At 42.7% G+C, this 21,707-nt stretch overlaps 1 protein-coding gene across 1 annotated transcript in view; it reads right to left on the bottom strand.

The window, feature by feature from the left end:
* The window catches only part of frem2b (FRAS1 related extracellular matrix 2b), a 59,559-nt gene extending 39,485 nt beyond the window's left edge, over positions 1 to 20,074 (bottom strand). Inside the window, exons 1-2 of the mRNA XM_071523608.1 lie at positions 15,064 to 20,074; positions 13,781 to 13,870 (exon numbers count right to left, since the gene is read on the bottom strand). Coding sequence (XP_071379709.1) covers positions 13,781 to 13,870; positions 15,064 to 20,074 — 5,101 coding nt within the window. The remainder of the gene's footprint in view (positions 1 to 13,780; positions 13,871 to 15,063) is intronic.
* Between the last annotated feature and the right edge of the window lie 1,633 nt (positions 20,075 to 21,707).

The following is a 21,707-nucleotide window of genomic DNA, read 5'->3' as shown; positions in this document are numbered from 1 at the left end:
GCTACTTAACACATTAGATACAAACACACGGCAAACTTTACCCAGATATTACGTTTGAACAGAATAACATGTTCCGCTCCTTTGGAGATTGTTTGCTTGGAAAACAAACAACATTTTTCATGTCATGTCAGACACTTTGTTACCATCCAGAGTGTAAAGATGAGCTTAATGTACTCATTAGGCCCACCAAACAAAAAGCTGACTCCATCCCAGGGGAAGAAGGCATTGCATTGTGACTAACGCAAGTGTTAAAGACACCTCAACTCTCCAATGGCGCTGGTGACTCGGATGACTGAATAGAAAAGAACAGAGGCAGGGATATAACAAGGAGATACAAGGGGAAGTGTGAAAATGGGGGGAGGAAACAAAGCCACGTAAGGATGAAGGATAAAGGGACTCGACAAAGAGAGAGGGACGTGCTTTTTCTTGACCTCTCAATGCACAGTGTTTGCTCTCTTGTCGGGCCGAATAATGGTGGACTGTTTGCTGAAAGCAGCAGTGTGAGGCCATAGAATATAAAACCCCATCCCGGTCCCACAGACTCATGAGCTCCATACTAATAGAGCCGGGTGTTTGTTGAGTCTGTTCTCAGGGCCGGCCTCCATTGGTTTCATTTAGAACGGCGTGTTTCAGCTGCATTACACAGTTGTTACTTGCAAATCCTCACATATATAAGGGGTTTTGCCTTAGAGGAAAATGCTCTCTGAAAAGCAGAATTTGTAATTCCTAAAGAAGTGGTAAATGACCCAAGCTTCTTTGTGTATCACTGGTGGAAAGCGGCCTTCAAGTAGAACCATGCAAACCTGCATGTTAAAGATAAGCTTGGCTAGTCTATGGTTAGTCTTATATGTAAAAAGCAGGGAGAAAATGTGAAGAATTCATGTTGTTAATATCTCCATTCTGGGAATGATGGAATGAAAATACTTTACTTGTACACTGGAACAAGCTGAAGGCTTTGAAAATATGCATGTTAGAGGAAGATTACTTTTAAGGATGCTTGCAAAATTTAATTCAAATAGTCGCAATGCAAACATTTTACCTGGCAGCTGAGTCACAGTAAAGACGTCTTGAGTGTCTGTTATTTCTACGACACCAATGAGGGATTATGTTATGAATTCAGGCAAGAAATTGTATGTGCATTTGAAGATGAGAATTCAAAGAACTTTGGTGCAAAGTCAAAGTGCTATTGGTGGTTATTTGTTTAGTTTTTTTTGCTTTTCTTTGGGCATACAACAGCAGAACACAAATAATATTTATTTGAATTCTGCAACTTTCCTTTTGAGCCCTTTGGACTCCCATAGAGTGACGGGAAGGACTTTTACAAGACTCAAGTGCTCTGAAGTGATGCCTTTTTGCTGTTTGCCTTAAGAACACAACACAACAATTGGAACTGAGAACTTGTATTATAGCTCTGTGTGGTCAGGCATCTCCTTGTGTTATAGTATTAATCTCATATTAGCTCAAGGCTGTCCTCACACCTTTTCCTCCAGCAAACACCCTGGCCGGGTCTCTCATAGGCAGAGGTGTAGCTGTAATATAACAAGGCCATGGGTGTAGGAACCATTATAGATCTGCCTCCCCCATACCTTTTCAGACCATATTCACATTGCCTGCCTGTCTGAGCCAATTTCAGAGCCTCTAGAGCCTGGCAGCCTCTAAATCTGTTACTTGTATTGTGTAAGAGTGTCTATTTGTGTGAAAATCCATCCCAGGTCTTCCTTGTTACATGGCATACACAGACAGTTGGCAGCATCAGCTCCCATTAGTTGACCATTAGCTAACTGTTCATTGAATGGGGCAGTAACAGCTGGTTGCTTTTTGTGTTATGATTTTTATGTTATCCCCTCAGGTGAGTCATAATGTCACTAAATAGTGTTTAGTAAAGTATCTGCTACCCAAAGTACTGTCATTGTGCTGGGTTTCTAATGACTAATGTAGATTGTACGTCGTTGTAGTTAACCTAGCTAGGCTAACTGCAAGCATTAGCCTGCTAACGTTAGCTAGCTAGAAGAAAAGGAGTGGGATTTAAGTTTATGTTGAGTCACAAACTTTTATGTTTCTTCCACACTATGCTAGCTTTAGCCACCATCTTTAATTCCTCATCTGTCTTGCTGTGAGGTAAAGTTAGATTTACGTTGTGTTAGCTAACGTCCCTTCCAGAAAACAAAGTTTCACTGATCATTCATTTCGACATAGAAATTCGTGTTTCATCAACATGTGGCCTGCCACTTGATTTGAGAAGTTTCAGTTTAGCTGTTCTGTGACACAAGACTCAACGTTGGAGAATATGTGCAAGTCCCTGGCTTGTAACAGATAGTCTAATGTCTGTGATAGGATCAAGATGGTTATCTACTGCTCACAGTCAATCAACAGGGGGACTGACTTTATGTAGAGAATTAAATATCTTACAGGACAAAATTCTAAACAGATTTATTTTTGGGTCCTCGCATCAGAAACGTAAGTATTAGAAGGTCTTCAGAAAAATGAGGAGGGGTCAGCATTAAAATTGTTACTGACGTGTTGTGGAATTGAAAGACAAAATGATATGCTACATACTCTGGTCATACTCTGTTGTAATTGGAGACATTTTAGCTCTCATGTTTATTTTCTAGCAATGACACTGAATGATAAAATACACCCACATGCCTAGAGAAGTACTCTCTAACAGTAATTTTCCTTGTTTTCTAATTCAGCCCCAGTTGGGCTACATGCTGTACATCTGTGAGATATCAGACTAGAGGTCAGAGTCAGCCGACAGAATCTAATTTCTTTCAACAGGGGATAATAGCGCATATTCAATAATGCAAATTATCCGAGGGTGCAAAAATACATACGTATTTGAGTGCTTAAATTCTCATTGGGGTCAGCCATTCTAAAGAAACAGTTTTCTGTGTATTCATAGTACTGAAAGCAACATTGGGCTAACGTAGGGAATATGGTTAATGTGTAATGTGTCTCTTTGACTTTTCCCCCTATTTTGACAAATCCAATGAGAGTGAGGCTGAGTCAGTAGACTGAGAGAGGCGGCAGGGCAGGAGGCTGGATCTGAAGTGAGAGATAAAAGTGTTTTGACAGAATAACCATCTTAATGTGCTTTATAGGCTGACCATTCACCACCATTCACAGTTACAGCTTGTGTATGCATTGGCTCACAAGCTCCTACTCTATATGACAGAGCTTTATAGTCTGTATGTTCTACACAGTGCAACAGAAAACCATCTTGGCACCAGGGCTGGAACGATATGCTTATCTCACAATATGATTCGATACGCGATATGGGGTTTCACGATTCGATGTAATAAATAAAAGTTCAATGACAACAAAGTCTTTCAGAGCCATGAATGTTTATAGCAATGGCATTGGCTTGCTAGAATGTAAGCAACAATCTGAAACTGTCATTACAAAGTGCAAATAGTAGCCTATAATTTGGATGGAGAGCTTGTGAAATTGTGTGCTGTCTCATTTGTCATTACTACACTTCTGCCACACGATACATATTGAATTTGGATATATCTATATATATATATCTAAAGATCTGAACTGCTGTTAATGTGAAGGAATGGTCAGTGTCTGTGTAACTATTTTATATTTTGAAAACATTGTATCTCCAAAATGTCAACTATTCAGCAACTAAGAAAACCAGCCTTTGTTTTCAGATTTATATTGTCTGTATGTATTTTTAGTTTCTCCAATGGGTTTTGAAAACATTTCATAGGCCCAGGAATCGTAGAAGATTCTCAATGCATAGCGAAATATGTAATCCTTCAACTGAAATTAGAAGTTATAAGGTTTTCACATGACAGCAGTGATTTATTTGCTAATTTAATATTTTAGCTTTTTTCAGTGACATCCATTTATAATGACATTGATTCTTTTTTATGTAAATCAAACTCTGACTGACTTTAGTGGACATAAAATTAATACAATAATTAATAGAAAATGAGGGTGTCTATTAAAAAAACTCAAGTATTGTATTTCCACATTCTGCTGGTTGTCATATGGTTACAGTACAGGGAATTCACTAGACATATGCAGACTGATGTATGAAAAAAAAAACAATCTATTGGCTCCTATCTGGGAGTATACAGCATGACACAGGCTGAAATTAGCAGATAACAGCACAGAAATAATACATATTGAAATAATACATATGGAAAGGTATTCTGGATGAAATTTAATAATAATTCAGAAATAATAATAATTCTACATTATTTTTCTGCTACTGGTATAGCCTGAATTAGAATTGGTAAACCACATGAGAAAAGTAATCAAAACACAGGAAATTTAACTGACGGTAAGGTGTAGGATTATGCTGTGTGATACAGTGTAGTACATGCTAGTTAAAATGGTTAGGCATTCAGCAAGCAAGGCAAAACAACTGCCACCCATGATTACTATTATCATTTGGACAATCTATTGCCAGTGTGTTTTACTCAACAACTTTTATAACCATCTTTGTAATTTGTTAATGTTTCACCCTTTGCTGACAGAATCTTAGGACACAAACCTAATTAGGTTATATTTTTCCATATGTATTGTTCAAATTTTTAAAAAATAAGCTGCTCTGGTGCAATGGCTTAGCAAAGATCCTCAGCTGGCAGGTCAGATGTTTTTTCATGGTTCTGTGTGGCAATGTAGTTATAGCAACTCATACTGACAGATAGTGTAATAACATGTCAAAATGAATTAAAATGTTCATCTGAATGGATTGAAAATGTAATAAACCTGCTATAAATTCCCAGATAATGTAATAATTAAATTAACTGGCCATTAGTACCTCATTAGGGATGTAGCATATTTGTAACTGATTATGTAGTAACACTAACAATGCAATATGTGACTCATAAGAATAAGAAGAGTCGATAGCCTACCTAAATTGCAGGAGCATCAGTTACAAAAACTGCAAAATGATTTAATGAGTCTCAAAAATCATGACAACATATGCCAAACAGACAAACAGATAGATGGACACTTAATCGGGACAGTTGCTAAACACCACTAAACTCCGGCTTTAAACATTACCACAGAAATTAATTAATATTTCTGTAAAAACTTCTCAACAAGAACTTTATATCATGAACTTCACAAAGTGTTTTTATGTATTTATGGCAGGGCGGTCATTTGGAAACCACTGTCTCCAAGGCCAACACACAAAGATACATGACCTGGTGTAAGGAGCACAAAACCTGGAGCCCTGAGCAAAGAAATAAAGTAATAAGATCTGATTAATCGTATTTCACCAACAATGAAAACTGTCATGTCTGCAGGACAAAGGCTAAATGTCAGAGGGCATAAACATGAGAGACAATCTGCAGGAACTGCACAGCCCTATCTGTGACATTTTAACTCAAGGCACTCAAGCACATTGAATGCCCTTTAAAAAAAATGGTCAGTTTACTTTTAGAAGGTAAGTTAACTGCAAATTAAGTCAACAAGTCAACTATCCCCCAGGGTTCAGTGGGCTCCAGCAGCTCTCTAAACTTGCCCTGTAATGAAACACAATGTGCAGAAAAAAACCCATTAATTTCTGACCTAGCACATGACTCACTGACCAGTAATCACCCTAAAAGTATTACAGAACAATTTTGTGGTAATTGGAATGGCTTTAGCCAATTACTTAGGGATTTGAGAAGCTAAATGTAACAGCTGTATCAGATTGCCCAGTTGTCTAGACCTGTGCCTCATGGTCTTTCTTTGTTTCTCTCTCCCCATTTGCTTGCTAATATGTAACTCTTCACTCCCAGCCCATGGCCTGGAAAACTAAGATAAGCCAAGGTCTTGTTAAATTCAGACAGCAAGACATTCCTTGGTATACTTTATAGGGGAAGGGTTGGTCTGAGCTCTGGACATTTCCCTGGTCTTTCATATAGATATATATATATATCTCAAGTTTCCTCAGTCCCTCTGAGGTGTGTAGGGCAAAAATACAGAGAGAATGCAATTTGAATGGAAAACACAAAACATTTTAAGCATTCACACCTTGTAATGAAAATACCTGGAATGCTGTAACTGAAAAATCAACTGTGGTGTGCAGTTTGAAATTGGAACAGTTGAAAAGCACACTCTGTTTTAGTCAAATATGTGCCGCCTACAGCTCTATAAAAGGGGACCAGATGACTTTGACTGATTTACAGACTGCTGCCTAGATTTTACAACAAAATACGACTGGTTTTCACTTGCATTACTAGTCACCAGATGATAGCTCTCTCAAGCACTGCAACTGAAAACCATCTTTTTTTAGCCCCTTGTTAAAAGTTGACTTTTGAGAGATGTACTGTAGATGCTTGAAGAGAACATGAAGTTAAAATCAGAAATGTTCTCTGACTTAAATAACCATACAGTTTTAGGCTGCCGTGTATTTTTAGAGCTTGCTGAGATGTGGTGAAGTAGGCAAAACACTCCACACACCAGCCAACACCATACTTGCTGTTTACAGCTAATCAAGTCTGTGACAAATATCAAAATCATTTCCATTCATATGCAGATTAGGCTGCATATCCGCAGGGTCTACCTACTGCACTTGAGCCCTCAGAAACTTGTCAACACAGGCTGTGTTTAGAGAGTGAGCGGCACGTCAGCGCATTAATGCCATCGCTCCAGGCGACAGGAAGCAGCTTGAAGCCTTGCCCCCACCAATCCTGGGACCAACAGAGCACTCCTACCTTTCATCTCCCTCTGACTGCTCATCCCTCCCATTTCTCAGCTAGATGACTTCTCATATCCTGCCTATCAGGCTCCACTTAGGGAGGAAGCAGGTGGTGGTGGTGGTGGTGAGGGGAAGCTGGAGCCACACATTGAATCCCCAAAGGGTTTCATCAGCACCTTTTATGAGATGAGAGCCCTGATACTCTCAAGACACACTCCTACCACGTTCACTGGGAGTGTATGAAACGAAAAAGCCTCCTCAAGAGAGTTCGCTTCAAAACGTGTAACATTTTCGCTTCCCTTGCATGCATTTCCTTGGCATACTCTAAAGCTGATGGTATAGTAATGGATTTTTCCTGGCCTACATCACAGCACACTAATCAAAAAAGACAACAGCTTGAAATCAAAGACAAAGCAGTTATCAATTAAAGTGCAGCCCAGCTTGATGCCCAGCTCCTTGATGCAACATTTTAGCAGTGCCAGCTTCATCAGTGAGTGTGGGATCAGGCAGCTGTGTGTCCGTGTTTGTGCATGTGTGTGTGTGTATGTGCATGCACGTGTGTCGAGATCTAGCCTGAACCCATCGGGCTCGAGTCCCGAAACCCAGGCTCGGCAGGAGAGAGCTGTGACGCTGCAGCTGTCAGAAGCTTCTCATAGAGCGAGGCTGAGAGGGGCAGCGCAGGCCCACTGCTGGGATTCAGGGGCCAAAAACACATTATCTAGAGTGATTTAGCAAAATTGAGCAAAAGCCCTGCTACTGTGAAGAGAGAAGAGAGTCTATCGCTACCACTATGGGCTCTCGGAGTTCCCACTCTTTTCAGAAATCATTTTCCATCATTTTCCATTATGAAATTATTCTATATTTTAGGGCCAAAAACCAAATAGGATAGGTTTTAAGACATTAATAGTGGGTGAAGGGAATGCTTACGTAAGAGATTTTTTTTTTCCCAAACGCCTTATAAATGATTATTTCTGTTACATTTTGTGAAAGGATTCTGAAACGTTTTCATTTTCCTAGTCATTTCAGTTTCCCATTCGATTTTTTACATTTCTCATTTTCTGTTGCTGCCATTACTAGAAAGCTATAGCTTATACATTTTTCCTTTTTTAATGTTTTCCTGAGCAGTGGGAGTCCTGACTATCCTGAAAATTGATCACAGAAACTTCAGTCGTGCCTGCGAGGTTTACTTTTGAGATCATCTCAACAGGTATAGAAAAAATAGTTTCTTTCACAGAAGAGAAGGGGGACTTTCTCCGAACTCCTTTGTGGTTTCATGTGAGTCAAGGGAATGCGTCTGTCGGTGTGCTTCGCAGGTTATCAGTGCTTGAACAACCTCTGTTCTGCTAGAGCGACATCCTAAGGCAGAGATGACGACACTCATCATCATCCAGAGAACAAGCCTGGGCCTGGGGTTTCCATACACTTGGGAATTTGCTGTGGCTATGTTAACCGTGGCTCCATACGCTTATTTTGGCAGCATACTGAGACCGAAGGAATGAAAGATCAGGCAGGGTTTCCCCATATTTTCAAGAGGGAAAATGAGGGCACCATCAGAGCAAGAGGATCCGCGCATGGCACATGGTGGAAGGCAGAGGATGAGCTTTTAACTGCAAAACATGGTTGTTTGTTTGCAGGGGAAAATAAATCAATGGAGGGATAATCTCCACTCTAGCAACTTCAAGAGGCCGTACCTTAAATAAAAACCACAGTAGAAAAAGCAGAGGAAGAGGCGTAACACTAACAGACATAGTCATCTATTGATTAGAATAAAACCATGACATTTCAGTCTTACAACCTTCGTTATGAAACAAAAGGTAAAAAAATCTATAAAAGAGGTAAATATAAAATACACAATGACAGAGAGGCCTACTACAGGGTATCAGTTTTGTTTGTAAAAAAAAAAAAAAATGTAAGTATTCTACCAAAATAAAATACCACTTTTAAAAAAAAAAGATCTGTGTGATAAATGTAAATTGCACACACGCAGACACACACACACACACAAAACTTGCGAAGACATTGAGTTATGATGTGTTGAAGAGAGAAGACTGGTACCAGTTTATAAACACAGCCGAGGCCTGCAGTGCAGACTGGTGAGAAAAATATATTTCCCAAAGTTAGTGACTGAGGAGACGAGGAACCAGTGAGCCAGGCAAATCATACTCCATCTAAACCGATTAGCCTAAATCCTCTCTGTAATTCAGTTTTCATCCCCAAAGTGAAGCAGCTGTTACCCAGGAATAGCTCTGTAATCAGCTCCCAGATGTTTTATCACAACACTTTTCCACAACAATAAAATGACTACCCAATATTTTTATTAGCCGCAGCACAGATGGGCCGTGAGGAAATCTTAACATCCTAAAAATCTCTTTAAAAACAGGACAACAGGATGGGCTGTGTAATTACCTGGAGCCGTGCAGTGCGGCCTATAGCATACCATACGATACATACCGTACCTGTGCCATATAGTTCCCAAGGACAGAGGAATGTTATACCTCCCAAGTAAAGGGTAGGAGTTACAATTTCATTAATAATGGGATAGAAACACACTGAGAAAACTGCAGAGTCATCACCTGGGCTGTGATGGGGGTATTATACCATACACAAAGACTATCCTAACCTCACAATTGCGTGTGAGTGCATGCTCCCTCTTACTTTCGCTGTGCTCCGGCACGCTATGGGGAGAAAGATAATCCCTCCTAACCTGGGATTAGAGAGGAGGGGAGCAGAGGGAGATGGATTCAAGTATGCACTCAGTGTCACAAGCGATTACGACCGATCACATCCAAGATGCAGATGCTCCACGCGGCAGATGTTACTGCAGCACTCGGATGGTTCGGAGAGAATTCGGCGGGTCGAGGCAGTCATCGGCGACCTGAACTTATCTTGTTTCATGAGGCAGAAACAACAAACAAAACAAGCCCGCTGAGCTTGGCGCTGCAGACATGCATTGGAAACTGGAGAGCAGAAAAGCATTCCTCTCTGTTTCAGGTGCTGCCATGTAAGAAAAAATGTTCCAGTCAGGAATTTGCTCTCTGCTCTACACTGTAGACCCTCCACTCCAAATCTGAATTATTGATTTACACAAGTTTGCCCTTTAGACACTAAACAATTCTCGCTTTACAAATGGGAAATGGAAGCAACTGTGTGAGTTTGAACTTCAAAAGCAGCACATTTTTTATTATGAACCGAACAATCAACAATCTTTTCCTTCCTCCTTAGCTCTCCAGCAGAAAGTGGAGGAGGGGGATGTCTACCTGGAATGAAAAACAAAGGCAGTGGCAGTCTGTCTGTCAGTGGGAACATCCCTGATGCTGACTGACTGGCTGGATTAGAGGCTGGAGGCAGACAGGGATTCAGCTCCACAAACAACTGCCTGGGAATGCCGGGGCTTGTGTGTGCTCAGGTAAGCTCACCTGAATGCAACAGAGTCCTCAGGAGACAGGAGGCAAGGGCTGGAGTCCATCGAAACACAACAATTAACTGACTTAAAATGACAGGAGAAACCCCACCATCCCCACCTCCCCAACACACACACACACACACACACACACACACAGATACCAATCTTGCTCTAAAGAAGCACTTTCTAAGTAATTAAAGAGGTTCTTGATCCACGCCTCTGTGCGTGACTTCCTAGTGTTCCAGGTGTGATGTTTCTCTCAAACAGTAAACAGAGAGCCACAAACAAATATGTGTAATTTCAGCCTTCCGTGAGGATTCATTCAAAATCTTGACAAGCTTGACAAATAGCAAGACACACAAACACAGCCGTTGTCATCTCCTTTTGACAAGACACAACCACCTTAAACGCAGATGTAACGACACACGGTGGCAGATTCATTAAATAACAGGAGAAATTCATTCAAATGAGAGGTTCAACAGCCAGTCGTCTTCTTTTTTCCACTGACACATCAAGTACACAAATTATGTCAAGAATGTACAGTATTTGCAAGTATCTGACATTTGTTCCACTACAAGGGCGTTAAGAGTAGCAGTACATTAGTCCCACAGTGAGAAAGCTTCATTCATTGTGACACACACCAATTAAAAATGATAAGCATTTTGGGATGTAGCCTAATTGCCATTTGTGGTGAAAAGCCCATCTGGTCTCTTTATGTAGCCAACTTAATTGAGTGAAACAGCAACTTCTCTTCAAGTCTAAATTACATAAGCATAATTTATCAAGCTAAACAAAACAGTCCACCAAGGGTTTAGCATTCTCCTCAGCAGATCCTTTTTTTCCCCCTTTTTCAAGAAAAAAGAATCAGCAATGCGTTGCCCACTCAAATCAAAGAAGGCCATTCTTGCACCAGCTTTTCACATACAACTGTGCCAAACACTGGACAAGAGTATGTCAGTATCAACATAGATTTAAATGTGGGCCCTGTGGTTATTTATGAGCGCCCCCTTTACAGTTTAAATCACACAACACGTCAAGCAGCAGGTGTATCGCTGCCAGGAAGAACTCGGCCCATGGCAGCTCACTAAGTAGGCCAACATTGTGCCATTTATCAAGACAATCCATCCATCAGAGAAACTAAGATCTCAACTTCAACAGCGCGAACAAGCTTGTCGTCAGATGCCAAAGTGCCATAAGTATTTGGATAGAGCATAATGAACGGCTTGGCGTTTTCCATGCATTCCACAACTTGTGAGGAAAATTTGCAAAGAGTAAATTAGTGCTGTCGTTCCCCCCTAATGAGCGCAGGCTGAGAGTATCAATCCTATAACAATCAGCAGTGCAGGGCGCTGGTCCCAGTACAGTGCACAGGCCAGCGAGGCCACAATGACAACAGATAGTGTGGGCTTCCAGCCTGAAAGCCTGCCTATTGATGTCTAAAGCAGGAAGCCAAGACGATACACACACAAACACAAACACAAACTAGAGTTTTCCGCAGTAATTTGTAGTCTACAGTAAATATGCATATATACTCAAAACTATGCACACATTCATAGTTCATCATGGCCATTTGAACAAACTCCAGGAATCACACTGAGCAGCTGTGACATAAAAAATAACTGTTCACCATAAAAAAAAATTGCAAGTGCAGTTGGTAAATATCCGAATGAACCTGAATCGAGGAGGAGAATGTTTTTTTCGCTTCTGAACATGACAGAGCGCAGCTGTGTGCCTGTGTACACCATTCAGCTCCTCCCCAACACGGCTGTTCAAAGAGTTGGAGGCTCTGTCTGGGGATTTAGGGCAGCCACCAGCACTGCTCAAATCTTAAAGAAATAAAAAAAAAAAAAATAGCTCAGTGACTGCTTCACAAGCTGCAGTGCAGTATGTGCAGGGCAGCCCCCCTATGGATGGGTCACCTCCGACGAGCCTCCCCATCAATTTGTCAAGTCGTTCAGGTGCCATTATGTGACACGAATCCCACGTCAGAGAATTACATTTTATACTTCAGCTGTCTTTCCAAAGAGACGAGAATGACTCACAAGCATGTTTGACATCTGATGTGCGAGATGTGTGATGTCTCTGGCCGTTCCGTTTTTATATATTTATTTGTTTTGTTTTGATGAATGAGTACACAACCAGGATTGAGGAGAGGAATTAGAAATATGTTGTTTTTAATCCAATTGTCAAGTCTAAAATTGACATGAAAGATTGTAGGGAGTGGTGAGACAAGCTAATCTAATTGTCAATTCTGGAAGATAAACTACCAGTGTGGGATATAAGAGCATTTTCAAGCTTTGTGTGTGTGTGTGTGCTAGAGAAAGAGAGGGGGATGAAAACAGAGAGAGAGAGAGAGAGAGAGAGAGAGAGGGAGGGAGAGAGAGAGAAAGAGAGAGAAGCCCAGAGAGAGATCCATGACAAATAACCCAATTGAGCTAATAATAAGAGGATTGACTGAACCTGACTCAACAATAAAGGTCTGAATGGGCTTGACCGTCAACCAGCAGCTCCGATAAAGTATTGGCATTCAGCATCACCTCCTTGATAAAGAGTTGTCCCATGCAATTTAGTCAACACTCTCATTAGCATTCTATCCACCTGTTGGCATTGCTCTTAACCTGCCTATTCTTTCACCGTAGCCACATTAGTCCCAGGTCATGAGGGGAGAAAATGTGTTTAGGGGCCCACTGAGGTGCATTGTGGGAAAAGAGGGCCTCTATCAGAGAGGCCCTTTGTGTTCACTCATCACCACCGAAGGGTAGCAGAAAGGACGCACTGTCAGGCACGCTACTTCAACTAATCGCCAACACCAGCAGCCATTCACCGAGCCTCTAATTGATCACATGTGGAGATGTGAAAGTCTTTACTAATGCTTTTACTAATTTTACTAAATCAAGAGGCCCTTGCATGGAGAAATAATGGATCATCATGTTGAGGTGTCGGGAGGCCTGAGCTGCCTAGTACATTGCAGAGTAAATAGATTGTCGCTTTGTGTGTGAAGACAGAAGACAAGCCCCTCTATTATCAACTTAGTGGTATTGCAAGGATTTCTCTATGAGCAGTACTATCCTGAATGCTCAGATAAAAGGATAATAAATGTGGCAGCTCTGACATCCAAATGTTTTTTTGTTTTTTTTTAAACTAATGGCTAAGCGGGAGATAGATAAAGCATGACGGAGAATAAGTTAAGAAAAAGTTACCTCTATAAACAATTTTTTCCCCTCTGCCTATTTTGTACTATTTCCCATATATTTCCTATCCCATTTTCACTGCATGCCTATTTTCTCCTTTTTTCATGCTGAAATGAGAAACTGTGCAAATAAGTTATGGCTCTGAAAAACTCTCCTATCCGTGTACACACATTTTGAATAGTAATTCTGCTACATTAGACACGTTATCAAATACATACAAGACCTTCCTCTATCTTCCTAGCAAAAGATTAGTTTGGTGAAGATCAAGTCGAAACAAGATAAAGCAACTCAGTATTTCTGCCACACAGAAAGGTCAAGTCGGCACAACAAGGACCGACTTCAACCACGATGGTGTGCTTGCTACATAACAACTTCAAGAGGGTAAGTTCAAGACTTTTTTCAATCACTCACTCCTGTATGTCAACAGCATCCTCCACTGTGTCGTGCACATTAGCTTTTGATTGAAAAAATGAATGACATAATGTTGTCCAAACAGCCTGATAGTAAACTATACTTGATCATTTAACCAAAGTAACTTACCATAGTCCTCAATGGAGAAATAGAAGATGTCATTTGTAGCGTTGTCCCCGTCCCTCAGAACATAGCAAATCTTCATGTCATCAATTTCAGCTGAAAAAGAAAACCATATTTACATAAACATCCATGATAACTTGGTCATAAAAATTCTCATCTGCTCAGTTGCCTCAATTGACTATTAAAAAATGGCACATGGTCATGTTTGTTCAATTTGGTCCTGACAGACCAGATGTCAATGACTACGCATGAGCCCTGCTTTCAGAAGTGAGCCAACGCTGCTTGATAAATTGTGTAAACTGCTTAGTATCAGCGGGAATTTGAGAAGAGGAACTGCCCGGTAACAGGGGCTGTATATCTATTGGGCTCACAAATGACACTAAGCATAAAGAATAGCCAGACTCCAGGAGCTACAGCACAGCGGCCTGTCTTACCTTCTTGATACTGGGGTGTAAAGAGTGCGTTCTTTATAGCCCCGGATCTCGGGGACTGTGAAGTTTACAGCCCTCGCTGTCTTCAATATTTGATGTCAAAACATTTCCCTTCAAGGAGGCCGACGCATAAAAATGCATAGCCACAATTTTCAAATGCCCAGGAGATAGTGGCTTTATTTACTGTCTGTTTACCCCTGTGAGAACTCCTGAAATATTGAACAGGCCTCCTGAGGGAAGCAGCTCAGAGAGTGACTCAGTAAATACAAACAGGAAGTACATGGATATTGACTGTACACTGATCTTGCTACCCAGATACTTAGAGTTTACCGAGACCCCCCTCTGGTCCATTTGCACTAGAATGTAACTACACTGTAATTCTCTTTGCAAAGCCTGTGAGCTGCTCTGAGTCATAATAACATATCTCCCTCATTCTGACATGTTTGCATGTTCGCATCGTCTATAATCCCCTTGTCTGCATGTTAGAAAATATTACTCTGATGTGCACAAGTCACCATCAATTCTCTCTCAGAGTGAAATACATTAGGCGCCGTTTGAAAAAGCACTGCTCTTGTGAAATCTGGTCAGCCTGAGGCATTGGCATACTTCATCTCTGTAAATAGGCAGTCTCCTGAGTGAAAACAAAAACCTTTGTCTTTGAACTCAGCTTTTTTCAGACCTCAGAGGGTAGTGCAATTAGCATAGTGAGTAAATGTATAATGATTTTGAGAGTTATAGGGCTCAGAAACCTCTGGGAATTCAAAATGATCTTCAATGTGATATGGCTGCGCAGCACATTACAAATCTAATATAATGTAACAGGATTACAAAGCCATTTGAAATGCAGTTTTCTCTTACCTTGGGTGAAGGTGGTGATAGTGGCATTTCCTTTGCCAAGGTTGATCAGGTAGCCATGCTCTGGGCCCACTGTGATTTTAAACGTCACAGAATCATGTAGGCTGTCTCTGTCTTCTGCCTTTAGGGTCTTACTGGTGATCAAGAACCCCAGGTGACCACTCTCCAAAACCCGCAATGTGGGCGCACCCTTGTTCACCACAATCTGCGGTACCCCATTATCCACCGACAGCACAGTAATCTTCATCACTTGGGGCCTGCGAGTCTCATACACTGTATCGGGGAACACATAGAAGTCTGTGTGAGTGCCATCAGTGACAGTGAAGGAGAAGCTGTCCTCAGCAGTCTCTGTGCCGTCATGCTTGTAGCTGATCATGTTCTCGTTCAGATCCTGCTTAGTGAAGGAGGTGACAGGCCGGGTGTTGTTGAAGAGCAGGCGACCGTGAACTGGGATTTGAGTGACCGTGAACTTCAGGAGGTGGTCTGCAGTGTCTCTATCCTCCACTGTTAGCTCAAAAGGCGTGATGAGCTTGTTCTGCCCCTCGGTCACCACTAGGCCATGCACTGTCACCACAGGCTTTTTATTATCTACATCAGTGATGGAGATGCGGAAGGTGCGGAACACCGGGTTGTAGCCGTCAGTCACCTCAAATTCAAAGCTATCCATCTTCGCTTCGTCGTCCGCAGTGTGGATGTAGTAGACTTTGTTGCCGGCGAGCTGCAGCTGGGTGAAGGACGTGATGGGCATCCCAGGAGTGTCCGTACACTCCAGGTGTCCTCTCATTGGGGCTCTAGTGATAGTAAAGACCAAATGTTCATCTGGGCTGTTGAGGTCGCTGGTGCTGAGCAGGTCGGTGGTCAGGGTCACCCTGCCGCCCTCTTTTAGGGATACACCTTTATTGACCACATCAGGGAAAACCATGTCAATGCCACCCACTGTCACATAGAAGTATCTGTCAATCAAAGGGTTGATGCCATCTGTCACGTCAAATTTGATAAGGTCGCGAATCCCTTCTTGTCCGTTATGGATGTACACAATCAAACCCTGGTCCACCTCATTCTGTGTGAAGTTCATCCCAACTGTGATGTTTTGTAATGTCCCATAAGGTGTCGTCTTCTGCAAATACCCCTGCCCAGGCCCATAGCGGATAATGTACGTTAGTGTGCTATCCTCAGAGTCCAGATCAGTAGCTTTTAAAACATCGTTGTTTATGATTTTCACATCACCTATCTCAATTTCAAGGCCGTCATTGATTGCCATCCTCGGGGTTTCGTCATCCACAGGGATAATCATAACAATTACTGTTTTCTCTACGCTGAACTTTCCGTCGGTGAGAACGATATCAAAGCTGTCCTCTGTGGTCTCTGAGTCATCGTGCTCATACACAATGCTGGAGGCCTCCCTGATCTGATCCAAGGTGAAGTTAGTGACTGGGACAGTGCCGCTAGTGAGCTGATTGAGAATAAATCCATGCTTGGGGGGTCTGGTGATAATGAATGTCAGCTCATCGGAGGGGATATCTGCATCAGCACCATTCAAAATGGGTGTGTCGATGACTATGTTCATTCCCTCCATAACCACAAACTCTCTCATGAAAATCTCAGGCTTTTCATCATTAGAGGGGATTATGGAGATGGGGAAAAAGTGCCTTTCAGAGAAATTGATGCCGTCAGAGCACCTGAACGTAAACCTGTCTTCCAGTCGTTCTACGCCTTTGTGAATACTCTGAACATAGTAAATGTGATTCTGTCTGATGTCCTTTATGGTGAAAGCACTAATAGCTGTGCCAGACCTGGATTTCTCTGATCCTGGGGCCGGGGAGATATTTTCCACATAGCCCGACGTTGGCTGTACTATGATTGTACAAAGGAGGTCATCATTGGGAGTGTCAACATCATCAGCGCTTATGTGAAGGATTTCAATGGCATTCTTTTCTCCTTCAACGACAACGAACTGCGGCCCCACAAAGACCTCTGGGGCCTGGCTGTCCAAGGGAAGAATAGTAACGTGCACTCTGACCCCGGTAATCTTATTTCCCCCTACAGTCCACTCATCAGACATATCAGTCAGAGTGAGATTGAAGAAGTCCTCCTTTGTGGCCAGGCCCACCTCTCCACTGGTGTGTGCGTAGACCACCAGGCCGTTGATGATATCAGCCTGGGTGAACCGGCCTGATGGGACTCCGTTCACCAGGATTTCACCTAAAACTGGCGGGTCCTCCACAATGAACGTCAAACGAAGGTCATCTGTGTCCTCATCTCTTCCCTGAATAACATTACTTGTGATTTCTGTTGCTCCATTTTCCAATACATCTATAAAGGAGCCAATTGTGCCAGCTGGGAGACTGATAGTTGGGGTCTCATCATCGATGGGCTTCACTGTAATCTTGATAGTAATTGGGACAACGTGGACGCCATCACTGACATCTATCTGTATCGAATCGACCGTCGATTCATCTCCATTATGGATGTAGGAAATTCTGTCATTTCCAATATCTTCCAGAGTGAAAGTGTCGCCTTTTGTCATGTCAGTGAAGGTAAACTGCATATGGCCGTGTAGTGGAGGCTGAGTAATGGTAAAGGATATCTGTCTGCTGTCAGTGTCTGTGTCTGAGGTGTCTAGCTCGGCACTCGTAATGATATGTGTGCCGCGTTCAAACAGAGTGAATCCAGAGTTGGTTATCTGCGGTGGCTTGTTGTCCACAGGCTGCAAAAATATAGTGAAAACTCCCTCTACGCTATTTCCAGAAATATCTTCCACAGTGTACTTAAACTGCAAAACGTGAGTAGTAATTCCTAGCTCAAGGTCAGGGGGTTTGTAAGATATTTTATGATGGTTAATCTGTGCCTGAGTGAATGTTGTGACTTCAGTGTCTGGCCTTTCAGTTAATATGAGGGCTCCCAGCACAACAGGACTATTCTCATCTGTATCCGTCGGTGGCTGGACGATTGTGTATTTGAGATCCCTATCTTCTGAGTCCAGGTCAGTGTAACGGAGGAATTTCTTGCGGAAGTAAGTAAGCTGATACTCGTGCACAGTCATTTGCAGAGTAGTGCCAGCGTACAGTTCGGGGGGGAGGTCGTCGACGGGGAGAATCTTGATGACGAACGAGCTCTCACCTGATTGGTTAGGCGGGTCGTTGTCATCTTGAACTCTGAACACAAACTGATCCATGACTGTGCTGGTGCTGTGAGGCCCAATGTGCTTGTAAAACAGTTTACCGTCAGTAATGTCCTGCTGCAGCCATTCAGTTACTACTTTCTCATACATTTCATCCTCTGCATTAAACCTCCAGGTTGATGGGTCCTCCGGGGCCTCAGACTGGCGCAGCAGCACTTGCCCAACAGTGGAAAAGGGAGACTCGATTGTGAATTTAATAGTAGAATCCTCTGAGTCAATGTCTGCTGCACTGAGCATGAGAGAGGAGATTGGCATCATTTGGTTTTTGAATAAAACCAGCCCAGTGTTGGCATTGATAATGGGAGGCTCATCGTCAGTTGGCACAACAGTGATGGGAAACAGAAACTCCACCTCATTTTTGCCATCTGTCATCCTGAAAATAATATTATCACTGTATGTGTCACTTCCATCATGCTGATAAATGATTAGTCCGGCATCGAGGTCAGCTGGGGAGAAAAACTTCCTTCTTGAGCCCAGAACGGTTAGATCTCCATGTCTTAACCCGTCAATTACAGTGACTCTAACTTTGTCTAAATTGTCTTCGTCACTGATTTCCAGATTGTGTGAACTGGACAGAGGCCTGGACTGTCCCTCGTACAGTAACTGGCCTGTATTCCTGGTCACCACGGGGGCCAACGTGTTCATAGGCTTAACAACAATCATGAAAGCAAAAGGGTCTGACACAGCCCCCTCTGTGTCCACAACCTCAAACTCAATCTGGAAAATCCGCTCAGTGTCTGAATCCACAGCAGGGGGTTTGTAGGCTATTTTCAAGTCTTTGAGGTCTCCTTGGTAAAATGAGGTTATTGGCAAATTCCTGTCGTCAGTGCTTACTATGTACCCCTCCTCAAACGACAGGGGGGATGTGATATTGAAAATTAAGTCATCAAGATTAGACTCAATATCCTCTGCAGCCAGCATATCAGTGGTAATCGCTGTCATTACAAACTGGTCCACTTCCATCATCATCATTGCCACAAAACTGGGTTTAGGAGCTGTGTTTTCCTCCCCCTCTCTAATTCGCACTAAAATTTGGAAAAATTCCTGCTTGAGCAAATTGCCTTCCTTATCTTGTAATTCCACAAGCATTGGAATATAATCTCTGTTTGGTGATTTCAAAGCAAAAGTGTGCTGATAGCGGATATTCATTGTAATAAATTCATCACAGTCCACCATTTTTCCAAGACTGCCCTCATCCACAAGTTTCCCGTACCTGGGTAGCGCGCTGCCGCTGGAGAGAGAGGCTATTTTGCACTGCTGTGCGCTCCTATCAAAGGTGAACTCTAAAATTTTCCTGTCGATGGGGTTACTTGTGCCAAGCAGTTTCTCAACAGTGAGTGGCATGTTTTTGGTTAGCACTTCCAACTGGGTGAAAATGACTTCCACCTCCATCATAAAAGGTATTATAATGGTGTCCGTTTGAGTGTCATACCTGAGTTGTAACCTCACCCTGTCCCTTGGAGGACTCCTGGAGCCAAAGTGGGAATACTTAACATCGTTGGGACCAAATTCACACGGAAACTTTTTCGGAGACAGGTGTCCAGGCCTTTGAGACAACGGATCATTGTCCAGGACTGTTATGCTGCATCTATCGCCGGGCTGAACTTGGATGACCAAATCGTTGATGGGATCAATGAAGACTGATCTCCCGAAAGGCACGCGTATCCCATTGTTGGCAACCAATATCGCATCCTCTGACAGCTCGGACCTCAAGGCGTACGATAATCCATAGCTGTCAAAAACCTGCGCAACTGCATCACCTGTCAGAATTACCGCAACCAGAATAAAAGCAGCGCCAGTCCCATGCAGATGCGGGGGAGTAATCCAAGCCATTTGTAGTGTGAAGCCGCAGAGGAGACGCTTTGAACTTTGCGCACAAACCCTAATAAACTAAGTGCGGCGGTTAAAGTTGTAGGAATATACCATCGGAGTTGGAAAATATCACGCACCTATGCGTACTGAGGTGCACCATTCTCTCGCAGCAGCTGTACACTGATAACCTAAACTTCATACTCCCGCAAAGCCGGAGTAAGGAGAGGTCCGCCCTCTTTTCAGGCGATTGGCTGATGTCTCCGTTGGAATGCGTTTGTCAGGTTTTAAATGGACGTGGCTCGTGTCATTCTGCGGAGACAAAACGATACCGCGTGGGTTGGACTTCAGCAGGTTGGATAAGGTGGTGGGGGAGAAATAAATATTATGATGTTTTACCTGGCCATACGGCATATTTTAAACATATTCCCTGTTTTGACCAGATTGGACTGACGGTCCTTAAATGGAAATAATGCTGCATTTGCTTTGTTGAACCCGTGTAAAGCGGTTTTACCTGTTAGATGTTGTTTATTTATATTATCTATATTATTTTCCTCACCAAAGAATGCCGCAGCGTAAATCAGGCTATTCCCAACAATGAAGGAAAGGAATGAGATGTACAGCTATGATACTGGAGAGGTTATATGATGTGTAATCTAAATGCAGACAAGCTTTGTCTGCAGCTCCCTCTCGTGGTGTTCCCCGCTGAGGAAGAAGGATGCCCTGCACACACACACGCACACGCACGCACACACACACACACACACACACACACACACACACACACACACACACACACACACACACACACACCATACATTACTGGACCAACTCATACACTATCTTGCATGCTATGCACAGTTTCTCCTGGTATATTTTTTCCTTTTGAACTCTGGCTATGCTGAGATTCTCATGTCAAGCAGGGTCTGCATTGCATTGTCTGACAGACAAGCTGTGCATAGTTTTGCCTGGAGCACATATCATAATGGAGTAAAGTCACTATAGCTGCTTTTTAATGTATGAGACTGCATAGCAAACAGCACTGTTGCCACCAGAACTGTGTGAGAGGAAGAACTGAATGTGCACTGCAGGAATCTGACTGAATATCCGCTGTCCAATGCAATGCAGTCAATCCCAATAGCAATATGCATTTCCTCCAGACAGAATTCACCCTACTAAATAGCCTGCACTCTCATGTATTTGAGTCAACAGTTTTATTCATCAGAGTCGTGCGGTGACTGTCCTATTTCCCCCCACTCTGCTATCCTGCTCTCTCATCACACAGGTCCTCCAGCTGTCAGACGTTTTCCAGCAGAGCATTCTCCTCTGACTCCTGACAAGCCCAGTCATGATCCGTCTCTCCGCACCGCTCATCTGGAGATCCAATGTTGATTAGGAGGACAGCCACACAGAGATCGTGCAGCACAGCGGGGCAGGCCTAAATGACTCAATTATATTAAAAGTATGTTTGATTTTTGGCGTGACAAGCGCTGCTGGGCGTGCAGACAAGAATCACAGAGCTTTTAGAATAGTTTGTGATTGTGTCTTCAGGGGAGTTAGAGAGTAATAGTGTGTTTATGGGGGAGAGGGAGGCACGCAAATGTAATATCATCTCATTACCAAAGACAATCTCCTATGAGGTTTTTACTGCTTTCAC

The sequence above is a fragment of the Centroberyx affinis genome, unplaced genomic scaffold (genome assembly GCF_046629955.1).
Source record: "Centroberyx affinis isolate AG114_WGS23_722 - 3 ecotype Tasmania unplaced genomic scaffold, CSIRO-AGI_Caff_v1 ptg001095l_1, whole genome shotgun sequence".
In the NCBI taxonomy this organism is placed as follows: domain Eukaryota; kingdom Metazoa; phylum Chordata; class Actinopteri; order Beryciformes; family Berycidae; genus Centroberyx; species Centroberyx affinis.
Note: the sequence above shows the minus strand (reverse complement) of the source record. Positions and strands in the feature narration are given on the sequence as shown.